Here is a 15,238-nt window from a genome sequence, read left to right on the forward strand (position 1 = left end):
AGGCAGGTGTGTCGCAGGCCGCTCGCCATGTCCAGATCCGGGGACAGGACCTCCACCTTCGACCCCAGCCACAGCGACAACCTGCTGCACGGCCTCAACCTGCTGTGGAGGAAGCAGCTCTTCTGCGACGTGACCCTGACAGCCCAGGGCCAGCAGTTCCACTGCCACAAGGCCGTGCTGGCCTCCTGCTCCCAGTACTTCCGATCCCTCTTCTCCAGCGGTGGCGGGAGCGGCGGGCACCCCCACGCCCTAGGGCTGGGGCCCGGCGCCCAGGACGGGCTGGGGGGCCCGCCGAAGGAGCCGCCGCCGCCGCAGCCGCAGGAGGAGCCTGGCACCCCGTCCTCCTCCCCGGAGGACAAGCTGCTGGCCAGCCCGCGGGCCATCAACAACCTGGTGCTGCAGGGCTGCTCGTCCATCGGGCTGCGGCTGGTGCTGGAGTACCTGTACACGGCCAACGTGACCCTGTCGCTGGACACAGTGGAGGAGGTGCTGTCGGTCAGCAAGATCCTGCACATCCCGCAGGTCACCAAGCTGTGCGTGCAGTTCCTCAACGACCAGATCTCGGTGCAGAACTACAAGCAGGTGTGCAAGATCGCCGCCCTGCACGGCCTGGAGGAGACCAAGAAGCTGGCCAACAAGTACCTGGTGGAGGACGTGCTGCTGCTCAACTTCGAGGAGATGCGCGCCCTACTCGACTCGCTGCCCCCCCCCCGTCGAGTCGGAGCTGGCGCTCTTCCAGATGTCCGTACTGTGGCTGGAGCACGACCGGGAGACCCGCATGCAGTACGCCCCGGACCTGATGAAGCGCCTCCGCTTCGCCCTCATCCCGGCGCCGGAGCTGGTGGAGCGGGTCCAGTCGGTGGATTTCATGCGCACCGACCCCGTCTGCCAGAAGCTGCTGCTGGACGCCATGAACTACCACCTGATGCCCTTCAGGCAGCACTGCCGGCAGAGCCTGGCCAGCAGGTGAGGGGGGCGCCGGGGGGCGGGGGGGCTTCCCTCACAGACGCCCCCTCGGCGGCGGCCGCTGCCCGCGGGAGGTCGAGCGGGGGGGGAGACCCCGCTGGGCGCGGAGCCGAGGCGGCGACGGGCAGGGATACCGCGGGGGCCGGGCCGGGCGCCCTCCGGCCGGGCAGGGGGCGGCGCGGCGGCTGCGGCCGCGGCCGGGCCGGACGACGGGAGCCCGCCCGCGGCGGCGGCTGGAGGGCGGCGGCGGGGCCGAGCTGCCCGCCCCCAGCACCACCAAACTTTTCGTCCCCTCCCCTTGGCCCGGCGGGGCCGCTGCGGCCGGGGGCAGGGGAGGGCGGGGGGCGCCCGGCCGGCCGCCCAGCGGCGCGGGGGGAGGAAGTCCCGCGGCGAGTCGGCGCGGGCAGGGCCGGCCCCGCGGCGCCAGGCGTCGGGGGCCGGACCCTGGCAGGGCAGCGGCGGGGGCGGAGGCCGCGGCCGAGGGCGGGAGGCCTCCTCGGGGGCCGGCGGGGCGGGTGGGTGCCTGGGCTGGCCGCCCGGGGAGGCCGTGTCCGCCCCGCTGCCGGGCTCCCGCCGGTGCTGGCGCCGGCCGCGGGTGCCCCCGCCATCGCGCCGGGTCCGTGGGGGCGACGCGTGGATGTGCGGCTCCGCCGCCCGAGTGGAGCCCGCGCGTCGGAACCTGTTGTGATTATTTACTACAGGCCGTATTTATTTATTTTTTCCCCCGCGATGTTACTCCTTAACAAGGTGTTGCATCTTCGGGGCGTTTTAAGCTGTAACACTCGAGTCCTAAATCGAATCGATTATTTTCGTAAATAACTGCGTTACCCACATACACCCCGGTATTGCTGGTGTTGGAGTGGTGTCCGCATTGTCCATGGAAACTTGGGACTTCATAGTCCTTACATCTATGATCTGCCAGTTATTTTTATTTAATGAGATAATGAATCATGATGTCAAAGATTGACAATACGAGTTTGGTGTTAGGAACCGAAAGCATGCTATGTAATTTAATGAGCAGTAAATATACCCAAAATGAAGGGGATGTTTATTTTTCTCCATTTAAAACATGTTTATACTTAATTTCATTTAAAAATGGGAAGATCATCTTCCAGTGGTGTTATTGTACAGTGGCACAGTAGCGCAGAAATCAAAGCACACTTTGTATTTATTCAGCTTCTTAGAACTAATACATGGATATTATTAATTACTTGAATGGCAGCAAGAAAAACTGGTACATTATTAAATATTTTAGATAATATGCTCTGTTAACATTAATGCAGAGGATTCTTTATATCTTCATGTAATGGGTACCCTAATGATTTAACTTCGGGAATGCTGTGCCTTCTTTTATTATCTCTGGTTAGCTCGCTCTGTTAGTGTTTTGTTGTGCTTATCACCTTGTTGTCTGATTCTAACTCCAAAATCCTACAGCAAAAAACACATACCAGCATTTTGCAGTGTGAAGTATTTTTGAGATGCCTCTGTTGTAGCTGGTGCGGACCCCTCACATTTCAATATTCAAAACTGTTGACTTTCAAAAATGCAAAACCCACCTCCTTCTCAGTCGAGATTCTGCACGCTGCTAGGGGTATGCTAGGGCTCATGTCCTTGTGGATTGCTGAGATACCAGCCGGTTTGGTTCAGTGAAGATACCTTCCAGCTTCAGTGGTCCATGTCATTTGAAGGATATGTAGTGGTGTTCTGACCACTGAATGCTTACAAGTGTCATGGATGCTGCAAGAATCTGATACTCCTGGTGCTGGGAGCTGGCTTTCCCTGTAAGCGGGAGCATACACAAAAGGATCACACTTTAACTAGACCTAGATTAGATTCTAAGTTGCGATTACTTGAAGACTTACAGGGGACTCCAAATGCCACAAACACCACATTTTTTATTTGTAGTAGGTCCACATGTCTGTGTGGAGTGGTATTTTGGACGCCCTTAACCACAGTGGGTGAAAACGTACCATCACCTCAACTTTAAAATGTGTTTAATGACAGCACTGTAACTGGCTTCCTTTGATTGGGTTCTTTGGTGGTGGTGAAATGGAGCAAAACCATTTAGTTTTCTCTTATTTGTAAGCAGGTATTAGAACTTACTCAAAGTGTTAAAATGCTGAAGATGTTGAAATGCTCTGGGATACAGAATGCAATTGGTATATTTTCATTTTGGGTCTTGGATAATATTCCTGGCAATTCATAAAGGTCACAAAGGCACACCTTTGAATCTTAATCACTTCTAAGATTTCGTCAGGCTGCCTAAGTGTACAAATGCCTTCTTAAGCATGAATGAAGAAACAAAAGAAACATACCCAAGACTATAGAGATTTCCAGACTTGGCCTCCCTGTTAGTCGTAATTTCTGTAAAATTGCAATTTTAACAGGTTGACATTCATTCAGTAAAATTTTATTCTAAGGAAGAAAATCTGCAAAGGTTTCCTTAAGTTACTAATTTGCAGAAGGAAATCTTGAAAGTCATAGTAAAATATGTGTGCAAATACATAAAAATTATTACACAGAAAAGGACTTTAAAAATTGATTACCATTTCTGTGAGCAATGGTGACCTTGGTAACTTGGAATTTAAAATTTAATGAAAGGTCATTCACAAAAGATTTGTATGTCCTTAGGAAGAGATTAACTGTTCCTCTTGTGCAGTACAGTATGGGTAAGTGGGAAATACAGGCAGCACAGTGGCATAGCCAGCTGCTTACTGTGTATTGAAATTAGAATTGTACTCAGAACTTTCCAATAAGTTTTATGCATTTAAAAAAAAAAGATTGTTTTTTTGTAACACGCTGCTTTTTTAAAAAAGAGTGTACACATACGTATGTACATGTCCATATGTGCAGTGCCACTTTGCACTACTTTGTAATTGGGACTACTTACATTACTTAAAGAAAATGAGTATAATGGGAAGTTTGAAATGTGGTGGTTCTCCTCTGAAATGTAACTAAAGGTAGCTCTGGTTGTTTCTTTAAGCTTGTTCTTTATGTGGTACATCACATGTACTCACTTTTCTGGCAAACACAAGGTTTTGCTGTTGTTAGGGCTGGAGGAAAACGATTTGGGATCATAAGAGCCAGACTGTGTGCTGTGAGCAGAGTTATTTATGAAGTTTGTGGTACAAACGGAGATCCTGCAGCGCAAGTGGTGCTGGGGCTAGTAGGGACCCCACTTGCCTTTTGTGCTGCAGTGAGAAATGCTGTTTACCTTCAGGGAGAGCAGGGTTTTGTTTGTGGTTGTTTTTTTTTTTTCTTTTGTGAAATATCCTGAGAGAAGGTAACACTTGAACGCCCTCATGCAATTTTGTGAAATTATTTTTCAAAGTACAGCAACTAAACGATCATTGTTTAAGAAGTTGAGAAATGACGTTCCTGACTTGTGAACCTTGCTGTACACTGTGAGGTTTAGGACTTTACCACAGGGGGTGGGTGTTTTGGCTCTGATCGGGCATTTGATCAGGTGCTCAGCTCTAAGCAAAGTTAGTAATTCCGTTGACGCTGTGAATCTCACCTATAGCAGGGCCTCAGCACGCAAGCCGCTATTGAAGCCTCTTGAGGCACAGCCAGTTTTGGCATCAGTAGGAAAAATCCCAGTTGATTTCAGGACGGAGAGGGTTGGGCTCACTATGGTGACCCTGACCATTAGGCTTAAATGATGTTTGTGTGTCTCTGAGAGACACAGGTAACTGTGCTGTGTCATGTTTTCTGTAGTTCCTGAAAGAAAATACATTTAGCTAGAGGAATGTTCATCTTTGCGTTATTTATTTGACTCTTGGGACTTCGCTGGAGTATTGCGTTGATTAAAATGTCTCTGTGCTTTATTGTGTAATATATTTTATATAATACAGTATGTGTTTTCAAATTTTAAAAACTTCTGGGTTAGAGCATTACCATGTTGCTGGAAAGGATTTCACTTTTAAAGATGAGTGAGCTAGTGAGAATTATTATTGCTTCCATGTTTACTTGCCACAATGAAAATGGTTAAAAACACATCACTGCTATGAAATGCCGAGCTTTTAACTTCAATTTTGCTTGTGCTAATGCACAGTATAGCTGTAGACAGGGGATGGAGCATTGTAGAAAAAATATTTAAATTAAGGGGCTTATTATTAAATGTTTTACCTAAATATTGTTGCCTTTTTATAGAACATTGCCATGATTTTATGGTTTTACTCGCCTGTAACTATTTACAATGACTTCAGTTCCAGACAGACATGGAAAGCAGGCTGGGTGGGAAGAGGCAGCCCCTTAACCACCTGGGAGTTGCTCCTCTACTGCGGGACACATGCAGCTCCTCTCGACATCAATGGGCATTTGGGCTGGTCAGCTCCTTCCAGGATTTGCAGGCAGAGCAGCAGTTAGATGTCTGTGCAGCTGCATCAGGTACCTGAAGGCAGATGGGAGTGAGGAAAGTAAGGCTAGGAGGGAGGGGGAAATGCAGAAAAATAAAGGAATTGAGGTGCCCCAGGGGAGAAACAGGACCTAAGTAGCAGAAGCAAGAAAGTACAAATGAGGGAAAGGGGAGAAGAAAACAGTTTGAAAGAGAGAGGAGTGAAAAAAATAGGATACCAGACAGGAAAGGAGGTGAGGGGAAAAAAAAAAAAAAAAAGACCCTGACAGATAAAAAAAGGAGAGGGAGTGAAACAAAAGAAAAATCCTTAATTCTTGGCAGAAACAGGGAAACAGCATCTGTTGTCAATACAGCTGAATATTTAAGTTTCTAGAAAAGCTATTTCAGATGTGGGGGAGGAAAAATGGATGGGGATCAACCAACTGACCTGAGATGGGAAAAGCTGTAGGCAGGAAATACAGAATTACAGAGTAGAAGAGAAAGGAGGAAAATAAAAAAGACAAAGAGGTAAGACAGCTAAGCTTGACCATGCTGTTTTCTGGGTTCAGTGAAGTCCCAGCGTGTACAGACCCAGGTGTTTTTCTGTACTTTTTTTTCCCTGGAATACTAGACCTTGGGGAGATTAGAAGTGCAAATTCTGGTCCTTCTGCACCTAATGTAGGTTTTTGGTTTTAATTTCAGCAGAGAGAGGTTGTCATCCAGGCTGCTTGGCATTGGGTAATATTAGTGAAAGTGTCAGCAAATTAAACAGTGAGAAATTATGAAGAATATATGACCAGTTTTCATTCAGTAGGGAGGTGGTAACTGTTGATGAAGAAGGAAAATATGAAGTGCTGAACAGAGTGAGATGCTAACATCTATGTGGAAGGCATGTCTACCCCAGTCTGTTTTACTTCTATGGAGGAAATTAAAAATTTGAAGAAACTGGTTACATTCCTTGGCAATTAAATTATTTCCTTCTTGAATACACTGTTTGTCTACAAATCTCACAGACTGTAGTTCAATTTGACTTCTTTTTCTACTGAGATTTTTGTAGGATCTCAGTAGGGCATGTTTGTGGTTGTAAAAAAAAATGTGTGTTTTTTCACTGAAATACATTGTTGTGTGTTCTGGTAATGGCCAACTGCCTGTACCTTTGTGATCCTGACACCAATACCTGGATTTTTAACTAATATTCGTACTCATGGTTAATTGCAAGTGAGAAGTATTTCAGACCCCAAATTAACGTCAGGATAAAAAACATACCTTAAAATGTATGTGGATTATTAACATTTACATTATGGTGTGGATGAAGTGATTGTGAAGCCCTGGTTTATTTTAGTGGGCTTTGGATCAGGTTTTACATGCCTGAATTAATATCAGGAAATTGTGCCTGTGCCAGGACTCTCTCGGCTGAGCTGCAGAAGGGAGACTGACACATTAGAGACTGGGGGGAACTGAACCACAGACCTGTAGTCAGTTTAATCCTAGTTAGTCTCACCTACTTGCCTTACTTGCCTTGTGTGCATTCATTTGCCTTTGAAGACAGGCTAGTGCTGAAGTGTGAGTGGAGCGTTGTCAAGTATGCAAGCGGGAGGAAGGCCTAGAGCTCAAGCTGTGGTCAGAGGCAGCACGGTTGTCCTAAATGGACTGTTGTGGGTCAGCACAGTCCTTGGGAGCCTTCTTAAAAGACGCGCGTGTCCTGGCTGGTAAAATCCTTGAGAGCTCTGGCGGCATAGGTGATAGCCAATTACTTGGCCCAGTTGTAGTACTCATTAGGGGAAGCATAATTTATGAAGAGCATTTAATGGCCTTTCTTATGGGCAACTGTCTTTCCAACAGCTATAGATGAAGAAAGGATGCCAAGTGTCATGTGCAGGTATCTCCCCTTCCCTTGCCAGCCAGTGTCCTGATCAGAGGTACCAGTTGGGGTAGTCTCCTTTGTGAATTGGCAGCTTCTTCTGGTTTATGTCCTTAGGCAACACATAGTCCCAATATCTCCAGCTCCTTCCCTGTCTCCTGCCACTTCTTGCTCCAGAAGTTGTTTCTCAAAGTCCCCACCTGAAAGCCTTTTGAATGTCCAAACTACTCATTTTCCCTTACCTAGTCTGCCTCATAAGCTCCTCCTTGCTTCCAGGCCCCTCTGCCAGATAGGGCTCCTCCCCAGATCCAGTCTACCTGAGCTTCACCTCTACCTGTCGCTTCTCTTGAATCCTCAGCTGCCATGGCTCCTGGCCCCTCAGTGCCTCTTCCACCAGGCTCCATACCTCATGCAGACCACTGTGGACTGCTCCAGACCTCTCAGCTTGGATCTCCAGAGGCTGCTGAAGCTGGTTGGTCTGTGATGCTCCTTGGCTTTCTGTCACCCTGGCCCTTGTAGCACTTGAAGCAGCTCCAAATATCTGCATCTGCATGTCCAAACTCTTTTTCCAAGGGGGAAAATTTTTCACTGGATTTCAAGCTACACTGTTCTAGAGGGAAAATCAAGTTTTAAAAAAAATAGTTTTAGTAAGCCGCACAAACTGAGGACAAAGTGCCTGGGAAAATGGGAACTTCATCCTCAAATGCTGTACTTCAGCAAAACTGCCCCTTTTCACCACCCGCAACAGTCTGTACAGCTCACTTACAACTCCTGTAGGTACCTACAAAAATGGAGGTGTCTCCCACGAGGTCCTGTGCTGTTCTTGCGCATGCTTTAGCAACACAATCCAGGATTGTCCAAGGAGAACTTAGGTCACAGGTCATGCAGAGCCTCTTAGATGAGTAATTTCCCTCTCAAAGTCCTCCTGGTATGATTTATATGTAAGAGTGTATCTTTTACAAATGGAGTGCCGTAGGATCATGGTGGGCATCGCACACACCTGTCTTGGTCACCTCTATGCCCTGTCTGAGGCTTTTCTGTTCACTCTTTGCCTGATGTGCATCCCCTTCATGTGGAGGGAGGAGACAGAAAGGAGGTTTCTGAAGGTGTGTTGTGGCCTGAGGTGACTGTTTTTTTCCTTATAGCAGAAGAATGTGGAGGTTCTGAGTCTAACTGCTGAGCAGTGAGTGGAACAGAGCTGTGATGGTGTAATTGTTTGGATTCGTACCTGAGGAGAAAGTACAGTGAGGCTTGAGGGCAAGGGAGTAAGGAGAGCAAATGTAGAACACAACATCAACAGGAAATAGTTTGCCAGGAAAAAAGATTTGGTTCTGTTAAATTCACGTTATGGAAAAAATCCTCGTAATCTGTAAAAACACCATTTTATCTTTTCAAACAGCTCCTGTGTTTTAAAAATCAAAGCAGTTTTCTAAATCAGAGCAAAGTTTCTTATTATCCTTAGCACAGCATGGCCTGAAAAGATTGAGCAGGGGAGTTAATAGGAATCCTGAATGAAAGTTTGAGCTGGACTCCACTGCTCTGCAAGTATCTCCGTTACTGGTTTTCTTGAAACAGATCCTGTCTGGTATTACAGTTTTACCAAAGGATCATCCGAAGAAATTAAGGAATATGGGAAGTTGAAACCCATTAGTAGATACTTCCTGGCATAATTTCTTATATTTGCTGTCTCCCTGAAATATTCTTTAAAGACTGTCATGCCTAGTACTTAGTAGTCAACGCTTCTTGCTGTATTCTTGGAAAGCAGACAATAAACTTTGAGCAAATATTATCAGCTGCCAAGTTCAATGGAAGCAGACGGTTTGCGATGAAGCTGGAAGTAAATAGAAGTTGGTGCCACTGTTGGTTCTTACTGCCTTCCCTGACTGCTGCTCCTTTCAGAAAAAAAAAAAAAGCAAAAAAAAAAAAAGCTGTGGAAAAATTAACCAGTCATAGCTTGGGTAAGACAGCAGCAAGTTGTTGTTTCTTCTTCTCGGCTTCCTAGGGAAAAGGAGGCTCAGCTGGGGTGAACACAGCCTCTGATGCAAAGAACTCCTATCATCATGGACATCTGATATAGAATCAAACAAAAAAAGGACCTTCTTGACTTTTCGCAGTCTGAAAATCAAAAGAAGAGTTGATTGAAATGTCTTAGGAGAAAAATGAGGATTTGACCACCCCAAAGCACTCTATAAACATTTCCATCTTGCCATCTCTCATCTCTGCCTAAACCAACCCCCCCCAAAAAAAAAGTGGGGAAGGGAAAGCACATTGCAAAAGCATCTGGCTTTGACATTTTCTGTAGTTCTATTTTTAAAAATATTAAGGAGAGAAAAATTTCTTTTAAGGTTTTTCAGAACTTCCAACAATATGGAAGATCAGTTGTTTGCATAGTTTTGCCAATAAGATTCATGACACAGGAGGTTTTGTGATTTCATTTACCAATATAAGCTTTGCTAGTAATTCCTCACTTAAAATGCTTCAGATACTCACTGTGGGGCTAGGAAGGATATCTTTAGCATTCAGACCTCAGTGAATTTAAAGATATGTTCAAATCATCTATTTGTGTAGATATTGTCACTATAGAAGTACTGTTCATGATCTCACATAGACAACACATCTATTAAAAGCCTGTCTCAAGCTATAAGGAGCAACAGTGTTGTGCACAAATACAGCAACCTTGGCAGGATGCCATGGGAAAGCTACTGAGCATCTTTCTGGGGAACTGCACCAGTCTCCTGTCAACATGAAGAATAAGCTGATAGTACAGGGAGACAAAGGTGAGAAGGACATTCCTGTGTGTTCCTCCCCAAGGAGTGCTGATGGTAGATGCCACTCTTCAAGATAGTTTCCCACCCCTAAACTACGTATTAGTTCTGAGACTGTTATCCCAGAAGGAAGGGGCATTCACTTTAAAAACCTTCCAACTGAAAAAAATACCCTAAGTCTTCAAGATTTACTTAGAGGCCATTCTAAAGTAGTAACAGCACTGGGATCGGATTCATAAAGAAAAATTGGATATCCAGAGCTCCAAATAGATTGTAAGTTATTTTAGTACAAGGGATGGAAAATTATCTGGCAACTGTAGAAATAAAGGAAACTTTGTCAGGTAACTTGGCAACAGTTGAGTGTGGCCTGTCAGGCAAAGATTCACTTACCCTTAGCTTTCTGCATTTTAGATAGAGACCAAAAAGAAATATTGTTGTTGAAGCAGTGACTCTCCTGTTTTTCTGTGTATTTATTTTAAAAATGTGCTTTGGACAAAAAAAAAAAAATCTAGTAGATTCAGAGGACAAAGGCAACAATCAATGTCTTCAGCAAATCATTCCCAACTTAGTATTTATGTTCCTAAACTTCAGTCTGTCAGTGGTCAGCAGTATGCATTAAATGAGCAGGAGAGCAGGTGTCTCTTGGGCATCACAGAACCTCTTCACTGAACATTACGGTGAGCTCTGCTGCAATGAAGACCTGTCCTCGGGGCCTTCTGCTAAGCATGCCGACATTGAGAATGAAAAGACGAAAACCAAAATCTTCATGGCACTGAAGTGAAGGATAAGACTGGTTTTCAGGTAAATTATTAAATGAAGACTTGTCCTCAGGGCCTTCTGCTAAGCATGCCCACGTTGGGAATGAAAAGATGAAAACCAAAATCTTCATGGCACTGACGTGAAGGATAAGACTGGTTTTCAGGTAAATTATTAATAGAAAGTTTTTTCACATTGTTTCAAGTGTGCCTTGGGCAATAGGTACCTTAGAAGAGTCACAAAGTCCATTCATAAAGAAACATTCATACATTCAGCATATTTGGGAACGTATTTTGAACCTAAGAACTAAATGATTTCTTGGTTGTAATTTGCAAGAGGCTTTAGGTTTTGACAAAATCAAGATATCCTTTTAGGTCTGTACTTTGCCCATAAGGAGAAAGATATTTATGGTGGGTCAGAGGTCCATCAGAAGTCTGATCTGCAGGACTTGATTGGGTGGCTGTGAGACCTCAGGTCCTTTTCCTGGCAGTGCTGTAGGGTTAGGAAGATACTCTAGATGCCTATTCACCTGCAGATTATGATGTTCAGTAGTTCATTTTATTTGATAACAAAACCTCACAAAAATTCTCCGTCCAAGATAAATTTCACATTGTATCTTACAGCTTTCATCAAGTTCATGGTTTCAACTCCTGGATAATTATATTTCTCTCTATTAAACGTGTTGCTAATCATGGCTATCTTTGCAGTGAACTGTGTAAGCCAAAATCTATTGAAATAATCAGTTTTCATATGACACTTTTGTTGCACTGAAATGCCTATCCAGGAGCAGGGAAGATAATTGTCAAAGATCTCATCAAATGTTTGGTGATGGCAAAACACTGTCCTCGGTCACAGGCAAATGGATGCCTGCAGCATCAGTTCAGATTTGCAGACTGCAACTAAAATCTCCATTACATTTTGTTGGACACAACACTCCTTCAGATACCTTTTTAGAAGAAAAAGGTTGCAAAGGACCATCCTGGTTTCTGAAGATTAAATTACATCTTTAGTTGTTAACAAAAGGTTGGCTACCAAAATGCTGATTGGGACAGTTGCCTGTTACCTTGAGGTTGGTATCTAAACCTCTTGTTTCTGCTGCAGGTTAATACAGCCTCTTTTTCTGAGATTCTTGCTACTTGTTTTGACAGTATCACTGTGTGTTGGCCTCCAGTTTCTCAAGTCCTTTGATGTAATGAGGGGTGTGGATGTGATTGAAATTCACCACCCATTCATCTGCTCTTGTTGGATCTGGGCTGGTCTTCTGACTGGTTTTGTTTGTGCCTGAGTTCAGTGAGCAAATGCCTGAAGTTCAGTTTGGCGCTGTTGCATTTAAGGTCAGCGCTCAAGCAGGAGCAAGGCATCCCATGTCTGTGAGATCCCTGCTCTGACGAGCCACCTGGCTCTATACATACTCAAACCTATGGTGATAGCCTATATTAAAAAAGAATTAATAATCCAGAATTGTGGTTTTATTGTAGCTCTGAGTTAAGAGGAAAGTATAGTTGCATAGTCTTTTTTTTTTTTTAATAGATTACCATGTTCACCTGTAGTTTTCTTTCTGATGTGTAACACTACACCAAATGCATTAAGAACCACAGAATTGCCACTTCATCATTGCATTCTTTATGTTTCTTTGCATTTGCTAATGCAGAAGGGGAGCCTTATTGCTTTGTTTAAAAAATGGAAAGAGTGTGGAGCAAACCTGTTGTTGTTGGGACTTGTTTTCTTGCTTGCCAGCCTTGGTAGAATGAACTTCTACTAACTGCCCAGATAAGGAAAATCCATCAATGCAAGATTGGTGGATATGCTAGTAAAGAAGAACAATGTACAAGAAGAATATTTCTCATTTGTGTGTTTTCCATTAACATGAGGCTATCAAGGTTGCAAAAGAGCAAAGTTGGGGGTCATTTTCAGGAGTATTGCGGTCTGTTACTGTCTTTTCTACTGATTACTTGTGACTTGATAAACTCTTGGGCTCAGCATTTTGCCATGTGTATTCATGGTTAGTTTAGACTATGGATTAGTGACCTGAGTTTTAGAGCTGATGTACATCTGCTGCTGCCTATGAAGTGAGTAGGATTTAGGTATGTTGATGGGCATTAAGCATCTCTGAAAATCTGAAGCCACTTAGAAGAGCTCTCAAATTCCTGGGTTTGTGCGCCTGAAGGAAATGATACAAGTTTGAAAATGTTGACTTTAAAATAGACTTTGGTTTCCAGTCTTGTAAGTAGACAAAATAAATTTCACACCACATGGGGTACCCATGAACTTAATTAAGGTGAATTAAGTTTTTCAAAATCTTTGCAGAACAGAAACTGCAAAGTGTGTGCAGAATAACAACACGTGTATGTCCATCAATGAGAACTAGAGCTGTGAATTCTTGGTATAAGAAGTGCTTTTGGGGTAAGATATGGGTAAGTTTATCTCAGCTTTTTGCCATGACATCAGCCTGCCTGGTCATGGTTAAAATTATTTTAGCCTTTCCTGACCAGGACCCACTACTGTTAATTGAACACAAGGTGATCATAATAGCCTTGCTAGGACTCCATGAACCCCACAGTATGTAACTGTGTTACACTGTGAAATACGGACAATGAAAAGAGACTGTTTCAGGTATAATGCAAAACATTTCACATGGCAATCTTGAGTTATGCAAATAGCAAACGTAATAATGCAAGAAAAGGAGAAACTTTATTTTGCTAATATATTACACACATTTTTAAATCCTGCCTTCATCATAGTATTTCACTGAATTAATTTTATTAATGTTTGGAAAAGTTTTCTACATATAAGCAGTGATCATTTCCATGTCTTTCATATTTTAGAATGTATTTTAAAGTTTTGACAGCACTGCTCAGTGCAATACGAAACAAAAATAATATGTAATAAAGAAATTCTTTTCAAAACCTGAAATGTAGCATTCACACCAAAACTTAAAAAACAGAATTAACTCCAAGAAAACACATCAGTTTAAAATGTGCTGCTGTGGTTTAACCCCAGCCAGCAGCTCAGCCCCACACAGCCACTCACTCACTCCCCCTTGGTGGGATGGGGGAGAGGATCAGAAAAGTAAAAGTGAGAAAACTCATGAGTTAAAGACAGTTTAATAAGTAAAGCAAAAGCCACACAGTCAAGCAAAGCAAAACAAAGCATTGATTTACCACTTCCCATGGGCAGGTGGGTGTTCAGCCACCTCCAGGAAAGCTGGGCTGCTGTAGTGGTTACTTGGGAAGGCAAACGCCATCCCTCTGAACATCCCCCCGTTTCCTTCTTCCCGCAGCTTTACATGCTGAACATGGCACCGTATGGTCTGGGACATCCCTCTGGCCAGTTGGGTCAGCTGTCCCGGCTGTGTCCCCTCCCAGCTCCTTGTGCCCCCCCAGGCTGGTGAGAGGCAGCACATGCCCTGGCACTGTGCCAGCGCTGCAGGGCAGTAACTGCAACATCCCTGTAAGTAGATGTTGCCAGCACAAATCCAAAACATAGCTCCATACTAGCTACTGTGAAGAAAATTAACTCTACGCCAGCCAAAGCCAGCACACATGCATATCTTTAGTCACTGTATTATCTTTGCTTGGTTCACTGGAAGAGCTCTCAATACAGATGAATTGGAGACTTTGAGTAAAAGAACTCATCTTTCCGTTTCCCCTGCGAGAGTTCCTTGTGCTTTTGGTAAAGACTGTGCTGGCTACAAAGTTCTCATTAAATTTTCATTAACGGCTTCTGTTCATGCTACGTCTGATTTCAAACATGTAAAAATACAAAATACTTTTTAAACATTCCCATATAGCAGTGCTGTGCCTTCCTAAGAAACAGTAGCTTCTCAGATTGTTTAGCTGAAAAAGTAATGTTAAGGATAGTTGCAGCTGCCAAAGTCTGGAAACTCAGAGTTGTATCTGACATTTCATTCTTCACCTTAACTATTGAGCCTTGGCCATTCATTGGTTTTTCACAGTGTTTTGGAGTTAGAAGGGAGTTTTACAGATGAAAGATGAAAATCAAAATAAACTCCTTCATCAAGTAAACCTTGCAAGGGCATTTTGAATTTTACAATACACAGGGAGTTGATTGTGATATAACATACAACACAAGAGGGTTGGAATAAACAATTTATTCTCTATCGTTAGGGATGACCATGCATAACTGACTTATGGCTCTGGTTTGCTCTGCCACTTGTTACGTGTGCAGTCATCCCTAACTCATACCAAAAACAGTTTATCATGCTCCTGTGTTGCATATTTTTTATCAAATGTTCTCCCATTAAAAACTTTACTGGGGAGATTGAACGTTTCAAGACGCTGGCAATGCTTATGAAAGCTTTCTCCAGAGCTTGGTCTCACTTAGTGGAGTCTGTGCTGACAGTGATCATGAGACAGTTCCTGACAATCCTACACGGATACAGTGTCACGGGCAGGTAGCAGTCATCATTTGATGTTGCATGGCAGATTCAGTGCAGAGGTCAAAGCCTGGATTGTCAGAAACACTGAAGGACTGCAGGGGCTCTCACCAAGTCAGGAGCGAAGCAGGGGAGCAGGACAGTGTGGGACAGTGTCA

General features: G+C 44.2%; 1 protein-coding gene across 1 annotated transcript in view; it reads left to right on the plus strand.

The window, feature by feature from the left end:
- The window catches only part of KLHL14 (kelch like family member 14), an 85,649-nt gene that overhangs the window by 1,666 nt on the left and 68,745 nt on the right, over positions 1–15,238 (plus strand). Inside the window, 2 exon segments of the mRNA XM_080381530.1 lie at positions 1–702; positions 704–966. The exon segment at positions 1–702 is cut by the window's left edge and continues 18 nt beyond it. Coding sequence (XP_080237656.1) covers positions 28–702; positions 704–966 — 938 coding nt within the window. The 5' untranslated portion in view covers positions 1–27.

Source organism: Falco punctatus, assembly GCF_963210335.1.
Source record: "Falco punctatus genome assembly, chromosome: 3".
Classification (NCBI taxonomy): Eukaryota; Metazoa; Chordata; class Aves; order Falconiformes; family Falconidae; genus Falco; species Falco punctatus.